Genomic DNA, 23,223 nt, shown 5'->3' on the forward strand with positions numbered 1-23,223 from the left:
ATTTTCTGTAACAGACATGAAATGAAATGAATAATAATATTAAACAATGAACATTTTATTTTACTGAATTTTATACGTATAATCATACCAGTAAAAATAAAAGAAATAAATGTCAGTCTACTGCCTCAAACATTTATTAACCTTTCCATTACATACTCTTGATCATTCCTGCACATGACATTTATGTAGGTATAATAAACATGCACAAAATAATATGGGGAAGCAAATGTCCTGCCTATGTTTTTCTGTGTTTAAAGTCCCCAAAACAATTCTACCACGGAAAATTGTAAATTTGGGGCTAGTTTCTTAAAATTAAAAAACAACAACAACAAATTCTATTGACTAATAGAAGAGGGAAAGAAAAGTCGCTACAGAGAATGATTTTATATAGGTGTCCGAAGAAAGTTTGATTTTACTACAAATAGTAATTATGAGAATGAGCTGCATACTCCATAATTTAGATACATGAAAAAAGACTAGTTATAATTATGTTAGATTTTAATTGCTGTCTTTGTTTTAAGGATTTATGATTGCTATTTTAGTTTCTGTAACTGCTTTCTTAATACGTTCTGCAGGAAGTACAAATTCTTGACACCAAAAGGTACATTTTAACAGATGATTTTCAGTATTGTTGAACATCAAAAGATCATTTGTATTAGTAGCTTTCATTCATTTTGAGGAAACTGTTCTGTACCTCTTCTGTAGATTTTGATTTTGTCCTTTATTTACCTTCATAAACACCACTTAAAAGTGTTTAACTGAAGAAAAATGTATATTTTTGATATAGTGAGGAGCTTCTTATAATCAAATTATTTTTCTTGTCAGAATTAAGGTAAAGAAAAAATTCTCCTCAAATATTGAATGAATACATTTAAACTAATTCAAATTTTCTTGTCCTAGGAAATTTTGTGTTCCAGTGAGAAATTTGAAAGCATTAGTCAATCTAATAAATCTAGATTTACTAAATGGATCTAAATTTATACTGGGAGATCTAGACACCTCATTCTGTGGTTTTGCCCAGCTCACTTCTTTATAATAAATTTAATTGTGAATTTTGACACCTGAGATGCTTCAATTGTTTTCTTTTCTTTCCACAGAAAATATTACAGCAAAGCATATTGTGAGTAATGATAGCTCGGACAGTGATGATGAATCACAAGAACCCAAAGGTAAGGGAGCCAGAAACTTCTCTGGCCGGGATCCATGCGGAAGGGATACGAATGCTTTGTTTGATTCTTTCACTCACGATGCTAATAGTCGTCTCCACTTAAGACACTGAAGTTACAGGATTGTGGCTTTCTATTGAGAGAGAGGATTAAACATTGCATAAGTACTAAAATAGGCAGCACATATATATCCTTTCCTTTTTTTTTTTTTTATTACCACAAAAATGTTATCAGTTGAACAAATGAACAAATCTGAGGTGGAAGAAGTACTGAATTCTGTTCTAAGTCTGACAGGACACCAGGCTGCTCAGCTTCGATGCTGTAATTTAGGAACATTTTTAGATGGCTTTAAAAATTAAAATTTCATCTTTTAAAATTTTATTATTAAGTAGCATGTGAGAAATTATATTCTCAATTCCTCAGCCTTATCTCACGGCCAACACTTAGGAAGGGATCTGTGATGAAGTAGCGTAAAATTATTAAGAACTTGTTGCATATATGACTTGGTGGTATAAACACGTCCTTTTACATTTCGACAAGTCATTTGTCCATTTGGTGCAGATTGTGATAGTGATGAATCTAGGGCAGGAATAAGGTGAGGACCAGAAATGTTTGTTACAAATATGATGTGATACACTGGAGAGATTTTACATTTTGACTCAGTGTTTTGACATGGCCATTTATAAAACTGTTCCCAATAGTCCAACAAACAAACAATCAAAACAAACAAAGTGAAGACTTTATAACAACTTGGTGAACCCATCCTATTGCAGTTTGAATACGATCTATATTCAAGTGCTTTCTTGTCCAAAACTTGACAAATTTCAGCAGGCATGGTGCAGATATTGGAAGAGTCTGTTTTGCCTTTGCTTTATTATCGCTGAAATTAAAATTCTCTTCTCATAGCTGTTATTACTACCTGATAAGATGAGGTTGGGCAAGGTAGAGAAAAGGTGCCTTCTCTGGGGAACGCAGCTGCACAGGGCACAGCAGGGCTAGTGTGCAGTGTCTCGTGAACATTGAAAAAGAGCACCCCCTTCTCTCAGCAGACAAAGCTTTCATCCGGGCACAAGACTGGACCAGTGGAGGCAAGTTGGGTTTCAGCCCCAATTTTCCTTCTGTTCTGCTGCCTTATGCAGCCAGTGATTTGTCTAATAAAATACAGCAGCCCCGGTCATTACACAGGAACCCCAAAAGAATCCTGCCCTGGAAGGAATCTAGTCTTAATTCTGGCTCCTTCATTTTTCAAATTTTCATTTTACATTTTTTTAGTTGCTCAAGTCCTTTTTATTTTGAATTTCCTTTTAATGAAGAAAGCTAGCCAGTGCAAAGGGGACAGACATTCTATGCCTCGGATAAGCAATAAATATCATTTCTCTGTTGACTGCTGGGTTGCACAGGTGATGTCATTTTCAAACCTATCATAAGGAAGGTAGATCCTCTGCTGGTACAGAAGTGTTTATTGAATAATAATAATAATAATAATAACAATAATAAATCTCCAAATCTTTGGAAATAATTGCGTTTCTTATTCATATCCTGTGTAACATGATATATAATTTATTCTTTTTAAAGCCTGATGTGTTCTGGTGAAAGAGATTTTCTTAGTCATATTTGTCATTAGAAAAGTGTGGAAGTAGAAAATAGTATATTTGTTTTTGTGACTATGTAGTCATCTGGATTGGCTACTGAAAGAAAGATCCCTTCACTTACTCAACTCAGTTAAGCTAGACTTTGTGAAGATAAAAATGAATATTTATCATGGTTTTATGCATGTTTAGTTTACATTTATTGGAAAGCATAAAGTTTGAATGTAGATTCTCTTTTCTGTCTCTCAAAACACACACACATACATCGACAAACAGTTTTATATATGCATGTATCTTTAGATACAGAGTTCCCAGAAGTCAGAACAGAAGGGGCTTCGGCAGGTGAAGTTATACTTTATCATAAAGTGTTCTTTGACTTTGATTATGCATGAATATTATCAATAATAATTATTATGCTGCTGTTTCTGCCACAGCTTTTTCTACTACTAGCTAGTGTTTATTAAGAATTTAATGTGGGCCAGGTACTTTTCTAAGAACTTTACATGGATGTGCACCCTGTTAATCCTCACAACAACCTTATGAGATTTACTGGTGAAGAAATGAAGGAAGAAAAATGGTAATTAATTAGTAAATATTACAGAAAGGATTGAAACCCAGGCAGTCTGACTCTGCAGCCAGTGATCTAAATGACTACACAATACAGCTTCCCAGTAGCAGTGATGTGTGCATAGGTTTTGAGGGAAAAGTCATTTAAAACTGTTTCATTTGGATGATTGCTGAATTTTAAAACATTTTAAGGCATTTGTTTAAATTACAGGGTTTTAAATCTCCAAACTTTATAAGCAAGGATGAAATGACAGGTCTTATGACTAATAGGTCATAAGAGTGTTTATCGAATAGCAAATGTACGTTGCATTCTTTAGCTGTCTCTCCTCAGTTTGCATAATTCCTGGATGTTTACTAACCAGGATAAGATTTCCTAAAGAAACGTAAGAAGCGTAGAGGATAGGATTAGCCACTGCGGATTTTCTCTCTCTCTGGGTGTGTGTGTGTGTGTGTGTGTATGTGTGTGTGTGTGTGTGTGTGTCTGCATGAAGCCAGGGAAAAGGAAGAAAATGACTGGGGAAGGAGAGGAAGGGGGAGGTGGAGGAAGTTAACTTGAAAATCTAAGGATAGACCAAGAAGCACTGTCAAGAAGATACTCTTTACACTGACTATAGGTAAAAGGTAACTAAGAACAATTCAAGGATGCAAAGGATAGCTGAAATATTTACTGCATTCATTTATACAAATAAACATACTAAATCAAAAGCCATACAGATTCACTGTCAACTTTAACATTCGATTACCCAAAGAAGATCACTTTTCTAAAATGCATTTTGGAGTCTGTACATGATCTTTCATTTTTCCTTAGGCACTGAAAATGAAGATGCTGAAAGGGATTATCAAAATGAAAATCAAGCAAGTTGGGTCCAACGAATGATAATGGCCTTGGTGAGTGATTCAGCTTTATTCAATACCAGAGAAGGACGTGCCGGGAAGGTGCACAACTTCATGCTGGGCTTGAATCTCAATACATCTTATCCACTGTCTCCTTTGAGAGACTTTACCACGCAGGACTCCTTCGATGATGATGAACTGGATACAGCTGTAGCAGGTCAGTACACAAAATATAATCAGTGCAAACTAATTCAGAAGGTATTTATTCCTTCTCTGGGGAAAAGCATTTTATTATTATTATTAGGACTTATTTATTTGTACTTGATTACAACAACATGCATTTAATTTGTGAATGGCTTTAATTACTGTTTCTGTTTTTTGTATTTTTTTGAAGAAAAAATTACATGGGACAGGAAATGGCTTAGTCATGTCAGTATAGATAATTTTCAATGAAGTATTGAGAGGGACCTTAGATCCTTCCTCTCCGTATTGGTCAAGAATTACCCACAGAAAATAGAAAATCCTCCCCTCATTAACTGAAAGGGATATAAAGTAGGGAATCAGGTGCTTACAAAGTTGTTTCAAGGCTTGGAGGAGGAAGCTCCAGGCTGAGCTTCCAGGAACACCTCCAAACACATTTCAGAATCATCCCCACAAATACCTTGGCAATTATGCTCGGCAGTAGAAATAGCAGAAGCTATTTAGCCTCTGTTTCATTTCCTCCTTTAAATCTCACGTGAGTGTTTCTCCTTGGCAGAGGCCAGGTCTCCGCAGAACTGGAACTGCAAGGGAATCTGGTAAACGTGGTCCTTGGCCCAAGTCCCCAGTGCAGTGCAGTAACACATGCAGCGTAAGGGATGGGATGCAGTTGAGTGAGCCAGTCTGCAGTGTCCATCAGGCTATCAAATCCGTCCATCCCTTCTGGTCTCAGGAAGGTTAGGTAACTTTCTTAAGGTCACGCAGTAATAAGCTCGTCATTTTCAGGTTTGTCACTTAGCCAGATCCCCTAGATGATTCCCTTTATTCTTTACTTGCATGCACACTATAAATTAAAAGTTAAATTTGCTTTGGTGACTAATCAATATGTAATAATCTCTCTTGTAATGATCCTGTCATCCTAAATTTTTCTACTTCACCCTTCCGTCATCCTTCCTTAACTGTGTAAATGTCGTTTCTCAGTCATTTCTGCCTAAGGACTGACAGGATGCTGTAAAAAATTAAATGGGATATTTCCAAAAAATGTTCTACTGCCCTTTGTTTAAGCATCATACCTATAAAGTATTGGCCAAAATTAGGATACAGCTGTTTCTCAGTCATTTCTGCCTAAGGACTGACAGGATGCTGTAAAAAATTAAATGGGATATTTCCAAAAAATTTTCTACTGCCCTTTGTTTAAGCATCATACCTATAAAGTATTGGCCAAAATTAGGATACAGCTTTAGATTTTGTTGTTGTTTGAGTAGTGCTGTTTCTATTTGTTGCTTGACCTTAATGGGAATTGCTGAAGCAAAAGTGATCCCTGTTATTTAAGAAAAGAGGAGTAGAAACTCACTGTATTTTGCATTATGTTTATGGCATCAGAGACTAGGATCTGAGGTAGGTCTGATTACATACTTGTAATCCAAACCCTTTCATATTAACTATAATTAAAGTCATTTGTGATAAAGTCAATGTTTATCTTAAAATTCATCCAAAATAAAAATAACCATACAATCAGTGACATTATTTTTCTTGTTTTGTGGCACGATTGTGCTATTGCCATTGCAATGCCAATTAAATGTATCTCCCGTAGAAACTTGTGCTTAATAGATGAATGACAATGGGCTTTAGAAAAAACTTTATAGAGCATTTATAGTCTATAAAGAATCATCACATAAAAAGTGATGATTGGCTTCAAAAATAACTTATCCTCATAGAGCATTTGTAATCTGTAGAGATTCTGCACTTATTTTACCCTATAGAAAAGGAAGCTAATTCTATCATGTTTGCCTGAAATTGCTCAGGAGAGCTGAGATTGGGACACAGGTTTCTTGACATTTTTCCTAAGCCTTTCCCTTCCGCTGCACACCCTCCCCTGTAGCTCTTTTATTAGTCATTGTCTTGCTGATGTAAAAATGGAAGTTTTTTATTACATCTGTTTTACATTATTACTTTGGTTACATCACACAGCTCCTTCTGTGGTTTGCACAGCACACACTCTACTCTCCACATTTTGACAACTTCCTGGTATGTAAATTCTGTGGTGTTGGGGTTGTCAGATAAAATGTAAAATGTCCAGTTAAATTTGGATTTCAAATAATACGTACATACATCTGTATATAAATAATGCATATATAATCCTTGCAACATTTGTAGCATACTCACACTAAACCATCATTTGTTGAATATCTGAAATTTAAATGAAACTGGCATCCTGTATTTTTCTTAGCCAAATTTAGTGACCTTAGGAAGTGTGCCTCATCTTTCTCACTTTTTAAAAAATTGTCCTGCATTTTTATCTTCCTTCTTTCCTCTGTTCATTTTTGTATTCACACAGTAGTTACAGAGCACCTAGAATGTGCTTAGTCCTTGAAAGCCAGTAGTCGTCAAGACAGCTGTAACCCTTTCCCTCATTGAGATTAAAATTATTTCCCGGTCATTACTCAAGGTTTCGATTCATGGAAGGATTTATATACTTTAGTTAACAATGACAGAAAAGTAGAATAAAATTAAAACCCAGCAATCTTGATCCTGATAGAAATGTAAGTCAGTGAGGATGCAACAAACTTAATTGAGAAACTATTAACCTACAAACTAAGAATATGGATTGAATGTGGATGTTTTTTTCCTCTCCATAGGATTTGGAGAATAATAGTTGTACAGTACCATGTCTGACTCCTTCCTTCATCCAGTGCCTTGTGAAAGAAGGGTGATAGACAGTTTTCATAAAATAACATGAGAAATACAAAATATCAATTATTCCAAAATATGGTATTATATAGACTATTTTTTTCTTTTTTTTAAAAAAAAATATCATTATACAATGTAATTGATTTTCATGGCCCTTTACCAATTCCTCCCTTTCTCCCCACCCTCTCCCCCTTTCCCACATCCCTCAACCTTAGCTCTGTTCACTTCTCAACAAGTTCAGGGAATTATTGTAATTATTGTGATTTTTTTCCTTCTATTTATTTGTTTGTTTATTTACTTATTTATTTTTATTAGCTCCCACATAAGTGAGAACATGCAGAATTTTTCTGTGCCTGGCTAATTTTGCAAAACATAATTTTGTCTAAGTTCATCCATGTTGCTGTGAATGGCAGGATTTCATTCTTTTTTATAACAGAGTAGCATTCTGTTGTGTAAATATACCACATTTTCCTTATCCACTTGTCTGATGATGGGCTTTTAGGCTGGTTCCAACTCTTGGCTATTGTAAATACAGCTGCAGTAAATATGGGATGCAAGTATCCCTTCAACGTGGTGATTTCCATTCCTTTGGGTGTATAGCTGGCAGTGGGATAGCTGGATCATATGGCAGTTCTATCTGTAGCTGTTTGAGGAACCTCCATACCATTTTGCATAGTGGCTGCACCATTTTACAGTTTTACCAACAGTGTAGGAGCATTCCCCTTTTTCCGCTTCCTTGCCAGCATTTGTTATTCTCAGTCTTTTTAATATTAGCCAGCCTAACTGCAGTGAGATGATATCTCAGTGTGGTTTTTGGTTTGCACTTCCCAGAAGCTGAGTGATGTTGAACATTTTTTCATGTGTCTGTTGTCCATTCTTATATCTTCCTTTGAAAAAATGCCTACCCAGTTCCTTTGCCCATAAGTTCTTACACTGAGATATTTTGAAATGTTCTAACCTAAAATTGTTTTAAATTAATGGTCTTTAGAAAGAAATTTAATTTTTATTTCTCAGTGTATATCTCATTAAAATTACATTTTATTCATTTTGTATTTATTCAATGGAAAAATGTGTATGGGCTATGGATTTCAGTAAAAAATGATTTCAGTAAATTTAGTGACAAATTTATTCAACCTTATCATTTACAGACCAACATTGCTAAAAATAATTGTATTTTAAACTGAATTTAATGAACTGATTAGAGCTTTTTCAGAAAAGGTCCTCAGTAAGATTGATCCTGTTTATCTTCATCTGGTTGTTTCTATGTTTTAGAATAACCATATGTTTGTAATGAAAAGTTAAAATGTTTATCACAACTGTGATCATTTTGGTTCATAAAGTCTTCATTAAAATTCCTATTTATAATATAGCTAAAATGCCACAATTTAATTAAAACATTAAGGCTATTTCTCTTTTAATGTTGTACTCCCCATGCAAAACCATATAGGTAGAGATTTTTATCTAATCTAGGTATTATGTTGCAAAAATCTCACATTTTAGTTTATTCCATAGTGATTTTTTTATACAAATTAAAATTTGAGTATCTTAGAATTAAAACAGCTCAACCTGAAATGAGAAAATTGCACTATTTTTGTGTCGATTACTTCACCTTACAGACTGTCTTCTGAAAACATAAGAAATTGTAAGATGACAAAATTCCCTTCATTTGTTTACTGCAAAATAGTTGTATACCTGTATAAACTGTTTTTGGAGAAGCTGTTCATTAGTTACATGACTTTTTTCCTGTTTACTTTTGTGTTTATGTTATTTTCTGTGACATACACCATCTGGGATAAGAAACCAAGACGTGAGTTAATTTAGGCTAGAGTTCAAAACACAGACATCCAAATATTTGTACATTGTAAATTAAATCTGTGTGATGTATTTAAAAAATGACCATCACAAATATCCACAGCTGAATTGTTTTGAGGAAATATTACATGATTGTAAAACATAGACATGTTTCCATATCTATCGGAGAACCTGATAAACTAATTTACTGGATTGGAAACTATATGCTTTAAGTTATGGGAAAATATTCTTTCATAGTGGCATTTATCCAACTCTTTCTATGACATTTTAGTAGATATTATACAAGAAATCAGGTTCAAGTTCAAATAAATTTGGAAAAATTGAAAACTCTTTCTCCCTCTTCAGGATGCAATGGGATACTCTAATGAGATTAAGCCCTACTTAAAGGTGCCTCAAGTATAGTACTTTAAAAACAGACTGGCTTCTATTTGAATACCAGATGGGTCTTTTATTAGCTGGACAATCTCGAGCGGTTACTTAGCATAAGCCTCAGTTTACTTATCAAATAGAAATAATTGTGTTGTCTACCTCATGGAGTTATTGTGGGGATTAATAACATCTTCACATAGAAGTGTGAAGAATAGGAAACAATATAATTGGCTATTACTTTCAGTTGTTGAAACTTGTCTTTCTTGAGACAGGATCCTATTTGATCATGGAACTCTTTGGTGTATGCAACATCTGTTTGTATCTTGCAAGACTATGCTCTTTGCAAAAGAATTAAGAAAACAATACTTACTGTTTTTGGTTTGTTTGTTTGTTTTTTCAGACAACATGGATGCACCTAGAGGATATTGTGCTAAGTGAAATAGCCAGTCACAGAGAGACAAATACTGCATTATCTCACTTATATGTGGAATTTTAAAAAGTGAAACTCATAGAAATATAGAGTAGAATGATGCTTACCAGAGCCTGGGCACAGAGCGTAGTTGGGGGAAGGGGAGACATTGGTCAAAGGGTACAAAGTTTCAGTTGGACACAAGGAATCAGTTCCAGTGATCTATTGCACAGCATTGTGACTATAATTAATAATAATGTATTATATATTTCAAAATAGCTTAAAAAAAGAAAGAATTTTAAATATTGTCACCAATATTTAAATATTCTCACAGGCCATAATAATCAACCACATTGTATATTGACAGAATAAAAATGTAAAGGAAAAAAAAATATTCTCACCAAAAATAAATGATAAATATTGGAGGTTACGGATATGTCAATTAGTCTGATCACATTCCACAATGTATATATGTAATGAAACACCATATAATAACTCATAAATATATACAATTATTGTCAATTAAAAATAAAATAAAACAAACAAAAAAGAAACACTACGTACTCTCAGTTCATCTTGGAGATTGGAACAATGGTGTTTAACCACATGCAGAACTGGGAATTGGTTCATAATGATTTTTATTTCACATGCAATCTTGGATTTAAGAAAGGACAAAGGAGACTACGACCTTCCTGATGAGAAAGGGCAAATCAAGCAGAATATGAGAGAGATGATCTGTTTTTGGTTAATCTTTTAGTTAAATTTTTTTTAAAAAATGAGTTTATGAAGCCAAAAATGTATTTATAAGTTATCGTACTTTAAATTATATGAGGGAAAGTCACTGCATATAAAAATACTTCCATTAATGTATTTCAAAATATTTGAAATACACATGTTAATTAAACACATATATTAATGTAATTTTAATAATTGATAGAAATATGTATAGATAGCCTCTATGCATCACAGTTTAATTTTTATATTATCCATTTTAAACCCTTTTAGTTTCTTGGCCATGCCACTCTCCGAAGTAATAGTGTGACACTGTGCATAGGGCATAGTCTTTGTGGACCTGTTTTGAAGTCTTGACTCCCACTATCTGTGTGAAACTGGACAATCTATTTTACCTCTTTGAGCCTCCGTTTCATTATTTTTAAACTGGCTATGTCTTTTGTAAAATATTATAAGCACGGTAAATCTTATATATGAAATTGCTAATACACAATAGACAGTATAAATGAAGTTGCTTTGAGAAGTAGGAGTAGCCAACTAATGATTTTTCAGCCTCTTATTAAAATATTTAAAAACTAATAAAACCAAAGACTCACAGTTTTTCACCTTTAAAAATTTCATATACATAATTTTTAAACTAAAAGTTTCAGAGGAATAAATGTTAACATCAGGTTTGATAATCTCTCTGTATTTTAATTTTACATTCTTTAAATTCCAGGTCCTGTGATAGAAGTTAGTAACTTGGTTGGTGGCAAAGTACATTGTCAATACAATCTATAAACACTTTTTTAAGAAAAGAGAATTAACCTGTAGATAAGTATTTAAAGAATGATTTCTCTTCTCTCTTCTTGTTGCCCTAGGAGTTAGCCTTGGACATAGGAAGCCTTTTTTCTTCTTCCTTTATTATTTATCCATATGACCTTACGTATGTCTTTAAAAATAGCTTTTTTAATAGCATATATGTTTTTCATTTAAGACCATTTGTTCATGTCTTCACGCTTTCCTCACTTTTTTCTTCTTCCTTTATTATTTATCCATATGACCTTACGTATGTCTTTAAAAATAGCTTTTTTTTAATAGCATATATGTTTTTCATTTAAGACCATTTGTTCATGTCTTCACGCTTTCCTCCAGTTATTTTGGGCAGTACAAATCGTTTCAGCTGTAAAATTGTTTCCTCTTTATTCATAAACCTCACTAGTAAGTGGTTGTTACATTCATTTGCTATTCAGTATTTTAGAGATGAGAAATTTTAATAGATCTGAAAAAACGCATGACGTTCTGTTAAGCATAGAAAGTTAGAAGGATATTAATTTTTTAAGAGAAACTATGCCAAAGTGTCATTTAAAAACCTCTTTCAATTTATGTTGAATAATCTTTATGGCTAATTATGTCATAGGTGTTTTTATTTCAGCTTTTCTTGATGAGGAGGATTGTGGATTTAATTGTACAGTTGAATTTAAATATTTGCCTTCCTTTTTGACCTCTTGATCTGAAAAAGTAATGATTAAAATGACTATAAGAGAACTATAGTCGATCTCATTCTTACGTAGGAACACATGGAGAAAACTAACACACATTAGGTTCCCACTGTGTGCTGAGCATTTTCTTGGATACTTTAACGTTGCTTTTTTAACGTAATGCTCACAATTCCATGAGAAAGGTATTAACTACATATTTTATAAGTGATTCTGTAAACACAGACTCTAGTTTTTGTTGTTTCCCTCATGAGAGTACTTACAAGTGGAATTTAAAAGCTCACCTAGAGATCACACATGTCTGGTGTGATCACCATGACTCCATTTGGCTGCAGTAGACCTCCTCTCGAGCTTTGCCAGCCTCCTTCCTAACAGAGCAGGTGGGAACAGGTGTGTGGACAAGGGACAGAGCAAAGCAGTTGTGTGGAGTTTCATCCTGTTCAGTCCCAATCAATTCAACTCCGGTCACATTTTTTTCCTGGGAAGCAGGAGCCGCACACATGTGAGCAGTAGCATGCTACCAATATTTCTTTTTTTTATAAAACTAATGATCTCTAGGTCCTGCTTTTTTTCAGACTCCCTATCATCTCATTCCATTCTTCTACCCTCCAGCCACACTGCGTTCTGAGCTATTCCTCAAACATGCAAAGCCTTATTCGGCCTCAGGGCCTTTGCTCTAGATTTTCCTTCTCCCTGGGGATAATTCTACCCCCCCCAACTCTGCTCCCCAAATCTTTAGATGGCCAGTTCTGTACCATTATTCTTGTTTCAGCTTAAGGTTTCCTTCTCAGAGAGGTGTCCCCTGACCATCCAACGGAAGTTACTCAGTATATTTCCCTCTATTATTTTCTTTATTGTATTTATTGTTGTCTGAACTCTTTTGTTCATACATTGGTTTACTAAGTTATGGGCAGTGCACACAGAATATAAACTCTGTTAGAGCAAAGTTTGTATCTTTCTTGTTGAATGCCTAGAATTGTAGCTGTATAGTAGTAGATAGTACATGTTTGCTGAGTGTGTCGGTTGGATTATTTTCTTGGACTTCCACCTTAGAGTGGAATGCATGCTTGTCCTCGCTAGGGGAGCGTGGGATCCATCCAGATCTTGCTATTCCCCAGCTATGTCACTTTAGAGATGACTTTTAATTTGTTCCACCCTCCGTTTATAGAGTCCTTTACCTCACCTGTGAGTTAAATGAATTATACAAGATAATATATGAGGAAGTGTTTTTAAACCAGGAAAGACCTCTGCAATGTGAAGTAATACTATTAAATGGATCATGGCTTAGAATTAATACGACGACCTGAGCTAAGGACTTTCCATGCATTGTCCCACCTAATCCTTAATCCAGCCACCTTATTTGACTCTTATCCTGATATTACCATTGAAGAAATTAAGACTTAAAGATAGTGATTAGTTTACAATTGCTAAAGTTGGATTCATGCCCAGCTCCACTTGTCTCCAAAGCCTGAAGGCCTAATCATATGGAATTCTGTTTCTCAAATTTCCATCAAACATTTTTATATGTGAGATAACGTTGAATGATCATTTAATTCATTCTTATTTTGTCTTTATTTCTGTTTTTAAGATCCTGATGAATTTGAGCAAATATACGAGCCTCTGGATGTTAAAAGTAAAAAGATCCATGTGGTAGACAGTGGGCTTACATTTAACCTGCCGTATCCCTTGATCCTGAGGCCTCAGCGGGGGGTTGACCTCATCATCTCCTTTGACTTTTCTGCAAGGCCGAGTGACTCGAGTCCTCCATTCAAGGTAAGCAGACTTTATGTGGCATTGCAGTCTCTACCACATTCTCTTGCATGCCTTATGGATCTTTTAGTCTTCTTGACCCCACTTTTATATCCCTTTAGCCTATTTTCTACATTTTTATGAGTAGTATTTCTAAAATGCAGATGTGATCCCATCACTCCCTAACTTTTAAATGATTCCAATGAGCTCAATAAAGTTCAGAGTCCTGATCAGGACAAGAATGATATAATGGATCAGAAGTTTAAAAAGGAAGTTAGGCTGAGATTTGGAAGTTAGCAGGTCGAAGACAATTAAAACTATGCACAGAGAGGGTATACCTAGAGAAGATAAGCAGATCTAGAATAGGACCTTGAAGAACAACTTTATCAAAGGAAAAGGAAGAAAACAAAGTGTACAGTGTTATGAAAACCAAGTGAAGATATTTAACAACATGGCGGTCTTTAGTGAACTGGGTGGGCAGTTTCAATGGGTTTGTGAAGGCAGAAATCAGATTGGAGTCGTTTGAGACATGAGTGGAACTTCAAAAAATGGAGATAATTCTATAGATTACTCCAGAAAGAAGGAGATAGACTATCTGGAAGAGGATGTGCAGAAGAAAACAGTGTGTGTGTTGTTAATAGAAGAGATTTAAGCATGTTTAAATACTGATGACTAGGAGTCATCAATGAAAATATTATTAGAGAATAGAGAGATGAGGCAAAGGATAGAGTCACATCTCTGGACAGTTATAGGGATGGGAAGTGGGAGAGAGATACAAAGATATAGGTGGAGAGCGCTGTAGAAATGTTTATACTGAGGCAAGAGAGGAGGGGAAATAATGGCTGTGAATGGAGATTCATTGTTAGGCACAGAGAAGAGAAGTTGAGAAAGCACTCGTCTGATGTCTTCTAGCTTTTATAGGAATTAGGAGTCAAGTCATCTTTTGAGGATGAGAAAAAGGAGGTAGTGGCGTCAGGACTGTGGGGAGAATAAAAGTCTGCCTTCGTGACGAAATGAGAAAAAGTTGTGAATAGGATGATGTGTGAGGACTGCCAGGCCACAGTGCTATCTGTTCCCTCTGCCTGAATCCCAAGCTGTCTTGGGACACATCTCAAACGTTATCTTTCTTGATTTCCACCCTTACGAGTATAGTTAAGGTATATAAGACTTAGTAAATTCCTCTAATACAGCAATTATCATGGTCTATTGTATGTGTTTATTTACACAGATATTGCTTTCACTCTCTGCAACACTATTTTATGTGTTTGCTCTGTTTTAATCATTTGGTCCTTATTGCCTTATAAATGCTGGCCAAATTGTGAATATATAGGACATTTTTTATTGGTGAGTGCATGAAACACTGTAAGCAAGATAGAGTGGTTATCCTCATTTCATAGACTAAGAAAAAGAAACTCAGAGATTAAGTGAGACAATCCGTGATCTCCCAACCAGGAAGAGTCAGTGATAACTCAGGTTCTCTGACTGCACATCTGGTTTCCTTTCTAATACACAATGATTAAACTGCTCTCAGGACTAATCATGGTTATCATTGTAACTCTTAAATATTTTTTAAAACCTCACATTTTCAAAATGCTTTCACGTTTGATGTTTTTTTTTAGGCAGTAAGTGGTATTTAGAAAAGGAAACAAGGATCAGTGAGGTGAGATCTCATCAACAAATTTAATAGAATACTGTGTGAAATGAGCATAGCCCAGGACCTGGCTGGGAAGGGCTGGAGAAGAAATGGTAGAGCTTGGATCGAATTCCAAGGCTGCAGAATGAGAATCTGATCCCTGTTACCAGTTGCCTCTTTTGTGCACACTGTGTGTGTCCTCTTTTCTATGCTGTATGTTGTGTACAGCAGTGAAGGCGAAAACATGGTTCCTGATATCCGTAACATTTTGGCTTTTTTGAGGGGAAAGACTTTTATACATTTGAAGGGAAACCTAGAAACTTATTGTTAAATGGTTATTTGGGTTTATATAAGTATATGTATTATTGGAGATCGGTATAAGAATAGATTGGTGTATCCTGGAGTTGATGAACAGGAACGTAAATGAAATAGGATAAACACGTCACAGAGATGGCCATGAGCACATCTGAGGGACTGGAGTGACCTGATTCGAAGTGACAGATATTACACTGTCATTAGGAGAAGTTAGGGGGGGAATTTAAGATTAGGAAATTAAGATAGGAAATAGAGAATCAGTGGAGGATTTCCAGCAGACAAATGACTTTATAAACTTGGAATGTAGAATGATTAATCTGACAGTGGAAAGTAGGATGAGTTGGAGAATGGAGAGCAAAGGATTAAAGTGAAAAGGGGTTTATTGTAATCCAAGCACAGGATAATAAAGAACTGTACTGGTGACTATGACCCATGAGGAACAATGGGGAATGGGATTCAGTGGATGACTTAAGAAGCTAGCTTAGAAATTGGTTCTGGTGGTGAAGACACTGTGTTATTCATTTCACCAATGGGACTGTAAAATGTCAAAGCCATCATTTTATATGTGAATCACAGCTCCACTACCTCAGTGAGTTGATATTGGAAGGAGGTTTCAGAATATTACTTTGTACCTCTAAAAAGAATCATTATGCTCTGCAGTACTTTATTTTTATCTATCTGTCTATCTATCTATCTATCTGATGCTTCAGCTTTGCTTTTTAATAACTTAAGACTGACACATGGCCATCCACTCCTGAAGAGTCCTGACCCTCTGGACAATGTTCAGACCCATCCCCTGCTCCCCCCACCACCCTCCCTGCTGCCCACCTGCCCATCCACAGCTCTGCAGTACTTTAAAAATACATATTAATTATTTGTGACTAAGATGAGTATATACTTGTAAAACATATGAATATTTTGGGCTATATGTCAAGTACTTCTAGACAACAGCTGCTAATATTATTGTATTTTCTTCTAGTATTTCTTCAGGGTGTGTGTTTGTGTGTGTGTGTGTGTCCACTGGGGACATATAATTTTGCCTTCTGCTTCTTTACACTTACAACTATACAGTGAGCATTTTCCCATTCCATTAAATATTTTTTAAACATAATTATAAATACATATGATAAGATAAATATAAAAAGTATGTCTAAAAGATAATAAAAGATATATAGTATCTCTATACTTGGATATACAATAATTTAACAATGCTCTATTTTCAACTTTTAGATTATTGCTGTCCTGCCACTTTTTTTCTATAGTCATCATCTTTGAAATGAATCTTTAATCACATTTTTATTATTTCCTTAGGTTGGCTCTAGATGTATATATCACTTTATGACTTTTAACAAATATTTTCAGATTGGTTCCTTAAAAAGCTGAACCAATTTACATACATTACAATATGTGAGCCCCTATTTGGACTTTGCTGGCATGAAAAAAATATTAAAAATAAAGTAAAAAATATTGCAATGTAATGGAAAACCACACATTTTTGCTTCAGTTTTCTTTCTTTGCTTGTGAGATTAAATAGTTTGTCATGCTTATTGTATATGTATGCTTTTAAACTACTTTTAATTGAATTATTAGTGTTGCTGCTATTGACTAATAAGCATTCTCCTTACATCTTAAGGACATTGTCTTATTTTTTCTATTGATTAATAAGTATTCTCTTTACGTCTTAAGGACATTGTCTTATTTTTGCAAATATGATCTAATGTCATTTGCATTGAAATTTTTATTTCTAATTTTATTGTTTTAAATATTTATGTAGTGACTTCTCCCATTGCTTTTAACCTTGAAATTTTATTCATATGTCTCACCAAGATTAAATATGCATCAATTTTTTATGAAATCCCTTAAAAATATTTTAGCTCATTAATATTTCTTAATATGTTGAGTGTGTAATAACACAATCCTGCGTAACCTTTTTTCCCCCACATTATTTTGTGATTTTTATAAACTATGTACCATATTATTATTATTAGAGCTCAAAAGGGTCTGTTTTGTGTTTATCTGTTGTGTTTCACTGGCATATATGACAATCTGACAATTCTTATCTAAGTAACATACTGCATTTTAATAACTGTTGTTTTATTATATGTTTACTATCTTAGACAGCATGTCTCTTTCTACCTGTGCATTCTTATAGATGTGCTTTAGAATTATTTTTTCAATTCCTTTCTTCCCACCCCTTTCCCCAAATGTATATATTTCCTTTCATTATTGATTTTGTATCCTATTGCTCTGGTAATAATTAATCATATTTTAGAGATATATAAAGGAAATTGTAATATATCACATATAATACATTTTTTTAGTCTCCATAAATGAACTTCAGCAAGTTCAAATTAAACATAATGAACTTTTCAGTCTTACTTGGAATATTGACCGTACTTTCTAAACCTATGAGTGTTGTTACAAAAATATGCATTTCTAAATGTTCTAAAAGATTACCCAAATATAGTTTTTAAAATGATAAAAATATTACACTATTAATGCCAAAATAGAATATTTACTTTAGCTATAGTATAGTAAGTTTTAAAAATTGATAAGGAGTCTACATGAAGTTCATTTGATAGGAGAGAAAAAACTCCAGTGTAATAATTGGATAAATGCAATATGATTTTATTAAGGCAATTAAATAGTGAATCGTTTTTTTATTTTTGAGACTGAAATATAGACGTCATTTTTCATAAAAGAATAGAGCATAAATGTTGGCAAAAATTAGAACCATTGAATTTATTTCATATTCATTAATAATTCTAGTATTTTATTAGTATAGTTAAATCTCAAATTTTGCCAGGAATAGGTAGAAAGGTGGAAATCATGGCTTTTGATAAAAGCAACCACAGTTTATGTTATATCTTCATTGTAACTGGCCTTGAAAGTTAATGACGTCAATGTAAGTGTTATATATATATATATATATATATATTTAGATTACTTAGCACATACTCTAATAGTCTGATTTAGTCTCATGATTCTAAATATGATTCCTATTGATTTATTTAGGAAAAGCAACTCTGTGTTTTATTTTGTCAAGTTTCTTTTTATTAACCATTTCATAACTTAAATATATACACATGTAAATTTAGTTCACCGTGAGGGTCAATCCAAGGAAAATTCTAATGAGATTTGTGTTTAATTGTTGTTTGTGAAAATAAGCCAGGGTCTTCATACTCAAGCCTGCAAAATAAACAGACTGTAAATTTGGTAGGGGAGTGGGGGGAAGAGGGGACTTTGGGTTTCATTGAGGAGCAAGCAAGCAAGGAACACAGAAGAATTCAGAGTTTACTGCTGGAGACATTTCCCCCTTTATCTTACTAAATTTTATGATGAGTAATAGATTTAAGTTATTATACCATAAATTATGTCATATTATGTCGCTTTATACTGAGCATAAATCTGGGTTAGATTTTTAGTGCTCTTTCAAATATTTAATCACCAGAAGCCAGAAAAATGGGTTTGTTCTCTTAAGAAGAAAGGAAAGAAAGAGGAGAAAAGGAACAAAGCGGGCAATGAGGGAAGGAGACAAGAAAGAAAGAAGGAAGGAATATTTAAAATGAGCCAGTCTTGACAAATGATAGAAGTAATGTATCCAAATTAAATTTATTTTCATGTCTATCGCGTTACAAAGCTCTTGGATTCTGATACCAGCATGTCTTCTAATGGAAGTGAGAGTGACTATAACCATAAAATAATGAATTCTAAATTGTAGTTTCTGTCTGTTGTATCTTACATTAGTTACTTCAATAATTTTCTAAGATTCTGTTGACTTATTTATATGCAGCCCCTCTCCCTATTCTTAAAAATAGGTTTTAAATAATAAGAAACATCTTAGTATAGAAAGCACATATTCCAGGTTTTCACAGAAACAAAAAAAATCTCATTTCCTCTAATGATAAGCCAACTTATTATTTTATATATATGTATTTATATGTATAAATATATTTTTCATATATTTAAAACATATATTTTCATATTCTTGTATATGCCATTTCCTTTATTTATATATGAGTATATGCATTCACTCTTTGGTTTGAATATATTTCTGTTACTTAGATTATTTTTTCTCTCCTTCAAGACTTTTTAGTACGTTTTAGTACTCAAAAATGAGCATGAAAATTTTACAAAGTACCGCTTTGAAGGATACTGTCAAATTTTTATCTCTACAGAAAATGGTTTCAGATACTACGTTAAGTTTACTATTAATTAGTCTATGGAAATACGAAGTATCTGAGGGGTCAAACAATAATCAAATGGATAGTTATAGCAGAGCACAGTTCTGGCGTGTTGCTGTAATTTGTGAAACAGCAATTTTTTGGCTGTTCATTGCATTTTTCTAAAATACGTTTTTCAAACCAGTGTGCCTTACTCACAGTCTGTGTCATTATTTCTCAGCTTTTACAGAGGGAAACGAGACATCAGAAAGAGATGGTTTTTCCATTCGGTAATCACTGTCTTTGTAGTCATCAGTTCTTAATATTTTCCACATCAGGATCATATAAGAAAAGAGAAAGTTTCCATCTCTTCCTGATTCCTGTGTAAAATAATCTATCTAAAAATAGTCTGGCTTTTACTTCACGTAGTTCCGTTTTCCTCTTTCTCCACAAATCCACACATTATTGGTCATAGGCTTGAGTCATGTTTATAAACACTAGAAAGCTCTTTCTTTCCTTGTCCTCACGCAATTGCTTCACAGTGTGAACTTTTGGTTTTATTTTGATGTTGAATAATCATGTATGAATAATTGTGAACAGTGCTAGACAAGAAATAACAATCTGATTAATGCAACTGAACAGAAAAAAAAAGAAAGAGTTAATCGTAAAAGTTTTATGAAGTTTCAAACAATAAATAATTCATACATATATGTGATTTTCAGTGAAACAGGGTTGTATTTACCTTTGTAGTATATGAAGCAAATGCTTTCACATACATTATATCCTTTGTTCTCCCTCATTTTTATTTCTTTTTAAATGATAGTGAGAGAGATAGTTGATCAACCTAAAATTCACAACATTCCAGAAGCATGAGTGGTGAAAATTGAATGAAAAGTGTGTTTTTCTCTGAATTTAAGGTACTATGTTAAGTACTTGTTTTCTCTGAATCTAAATTACTGACACTTTTCTACATTTAATCCTCACAGCAATTCGATAAGGAAGGAGATTGTATTAACTTTATTTTAGAGGCAGAAAAAGAATTGTTGAGAACTAAGGACCAGCTGAACTATAGGTGAGATGGGAACGCGAGTCTGCCATCTCAGGCACAGTGAACAACCGAGTCCTTGTTTGTTTGTTGTTACTCATAATCCTTACAGTACCATTAGGGGAGTGTCACTGCGTACTGCAGTGTCCCCAAATACATTGTTCCCTGTGGAGCTGTGGTTGGCTAAGCAATTTGCCTCCAGTCACTCAGATAGCAAGTTAGGGTGTCTGTGTTGGAGCTGAGCCTTTCAGGCTGCACACCCCAGGCACACAACCTTCCATCACCTTCCCCACCTCAATTGTACTGTGCTCTATTATCTATTTATTTCTCCAGTGATTGATAAACTCCAAAGCTTCAAGCACAGACTCTCTCTTACAATTAGAACACAGCGGGTGCTCAATAATAATTGTTGAATGAATTAATAAGTACTCTGAGGAAATAATACAGGTACAATGCAAAAGCTGTACTTTTTTCATAGCATTTTCCAGTTTTAAACACGAAGGGTTATTTTATTACCATTTCTCACTCACCAGGCTATCAATGCCATAACAGCAAGAGCCACGAGTGTGTGACTCACTGTTGCGTTCCCAGCTCCTAGCACGGAACCTGGATTGGCCACTCATCGTCGGGATTGACTGGGTCAGTCTGACAGCAAGAGTAGTTTAAAGCACAAGACTCTGATGTGCTTTATCCCCCAAACCTCCTCCCTGTAAGAATTTCTTTAGTACTGTTTCTATCTCTCTTTCTTTTCTTTTTCTCTCTTGTTTTCCTCATTTTTTCCCTTCCATCTCTTTTCTGGTATTTATTATCGGTCATTTGTATAGCACTGAATATGTGACAAGCACTGTTCTAAATGCTGTAAAATATTAATTTGTTTAATTCTAATACTGTTTCTATCTCTCTTTCTTTTCTTTTCCTCTCTTGTTTTCCTCATTTTTTTCCTTCCATCTCTTTTCTGGTATTTATTATCGGTCATTTGTGTAGCACTGAATATGTGACAAGCACTGTTCTAAATGCTGTAAAATATTAATTTGTTTAATTCTAATAGCAATCCTATGAGATAGGTATTATTATTAACATCATAGTTTATATTTGAGTATAACGAGTACAGAGACATTGAGTTAAGAAACAAGCCTAAAGCCACAGAGCTTGTGCTGGGCTCAGGCATCTGGCCCCAAAGTCTGTGCTTTTACCACTAGGATATTCTGCTTCTTACCCCATTCCCCCCAAAGCAGCACATAAATGGGAATGAGGTCTATTCTCTGAACCTCTCCATATTGATTTATTTCTCCAGTTTAAATTTATATATATATTTTTATACTTACCCGCTAAGCTAGTCAGCTTTGATGCAGAGACAAACCCTGAATCTCAGTGTCTGGCAAAAACATACACTTCTTGGTCATGTTACTTGTCAGCAGCTGCAAGTCAGCTGCTGTGGCTCTGTTCCATGTGTCTTCTCATTTTAGTGGGGGTGTATAATCTTACTAGGAAAGGAGCTAATACATAGAAACAACCATAGTATAAGCTGTGACAACTAACTAATCTCTTGGTACCTCTGGGTGATCTACCCTTGGTCACTGCACATGTAATTGCTGAGGCCAGAAGCTCAATTTCTTTTTATAAACAGAAACCAAAAAAGCTGTTGCAGAGCAACTCAAATATTTTTTCATACATAAAATGAATGAACTTTTTAATTGGCATTTTTTAACACTTTGGTGGAGATGATACAAGTAAAAATCCAGTAACAGAGGGATCTTATTCTGCATCATCAGATTCTTTTTACTCCTTTTTTTACTGCTACGGTTAAAAAAACATTCGCATGGTTATGAATACTCTGAACCCATAGTATTTTCTTTAGTAATTTCTTTAACATAATTTCATTCAGTTCAGTTCACCAATAATTTTTCAGATGCCTTCTGTGGAGCTAGCCCTGTGCCAAGAACTGACATATCAGTAGAGAGTTTGTGTGTGGTGTACTTTTATGTATTTTTGATATTGATGGGCTTCTTGAGAACAGGACTGTTATTCATCCCTACAAGGAGATCCTGCTGGCACATGGTAGACATCTGTTGGATATTGAATAATGGTCAGGCCAACTGAACAAATAAAGACTGGAAATTCCTAAATGCATCTTTCCCTCTTTCCCGTAGGAACTTCTACTTGCAGAAAAGTGGGCTAAAATGAACTGGATCTTATTCTGCATCATCAGATTCTTTTTACTCCTTTTTTTACTGCTAGGGCTAAAAAAACATTCAGTGCCGGCCCTGTGGCGCAGTCGGGAGAGAGTGGCGCTGGGAGTGCAGCGATGCTCCCGCCACAGGTTCTGATCCTATATAGGACTGGCCGGTGTGCTCACTGGCTGGGCGCGGTGCGGGCGACACCGCACCAAGGGTTGTGATCCCCTTACCGGTCATGAAAAAAAGACAAAAAAAAAAAAAAAAAAAAAACGGTTAAAAAAACATTCGCATGGTTA

General features: G+C 34.5%; 1 protein-coding gene across 1 annotated transcript in view; it reads left to right on the plus strand.

Moving 5' to 3' along the window:
* PLA2G4A (phospholipase A2, group IVA (cytosolic, calcium-dependent)) overlaps positions 1 to 23,223 on the plus strand; it is a 127,442-nt gene that overhangs the window by 93,155 nt on the left and 11,064 nt on the right. The window contains exons 11-13 of the mRNA XM_008575596.1: positions 1,098 to 1,169; positions 4,131 to 4,373; positions 13,434 to 13,618. Of these exons, the coding sequence (XP_008573818.1) occupies positions 1,098 to 1,169; positions 4,131 to 4,373; positions 13,434 to 13,618 (500 nt within the window). The remainder of the gene's footprint in view (positions 1 to 1,097; positions 1,170 to 4,130; positions 4,374 to 13,433; positions 13,619 to 23,223) is intronic.

The sequence above is a fragment of the Galeopterus variegatus genome, unplaced genomic scaffold (assembly GCF_000696425.1).
Source record: "Galeopterus variegatus unplaced genomic scaffold, G_variegatus-3.0.2 Scaffold1214, whole genome shotgun sequence".
Lineage (NCBI taxonomy): Eukaryota > Metazoa > Chordata > Mammalia > Dermoptera > Cynocephalidae > Galeopterus > Galeopterus variegatus.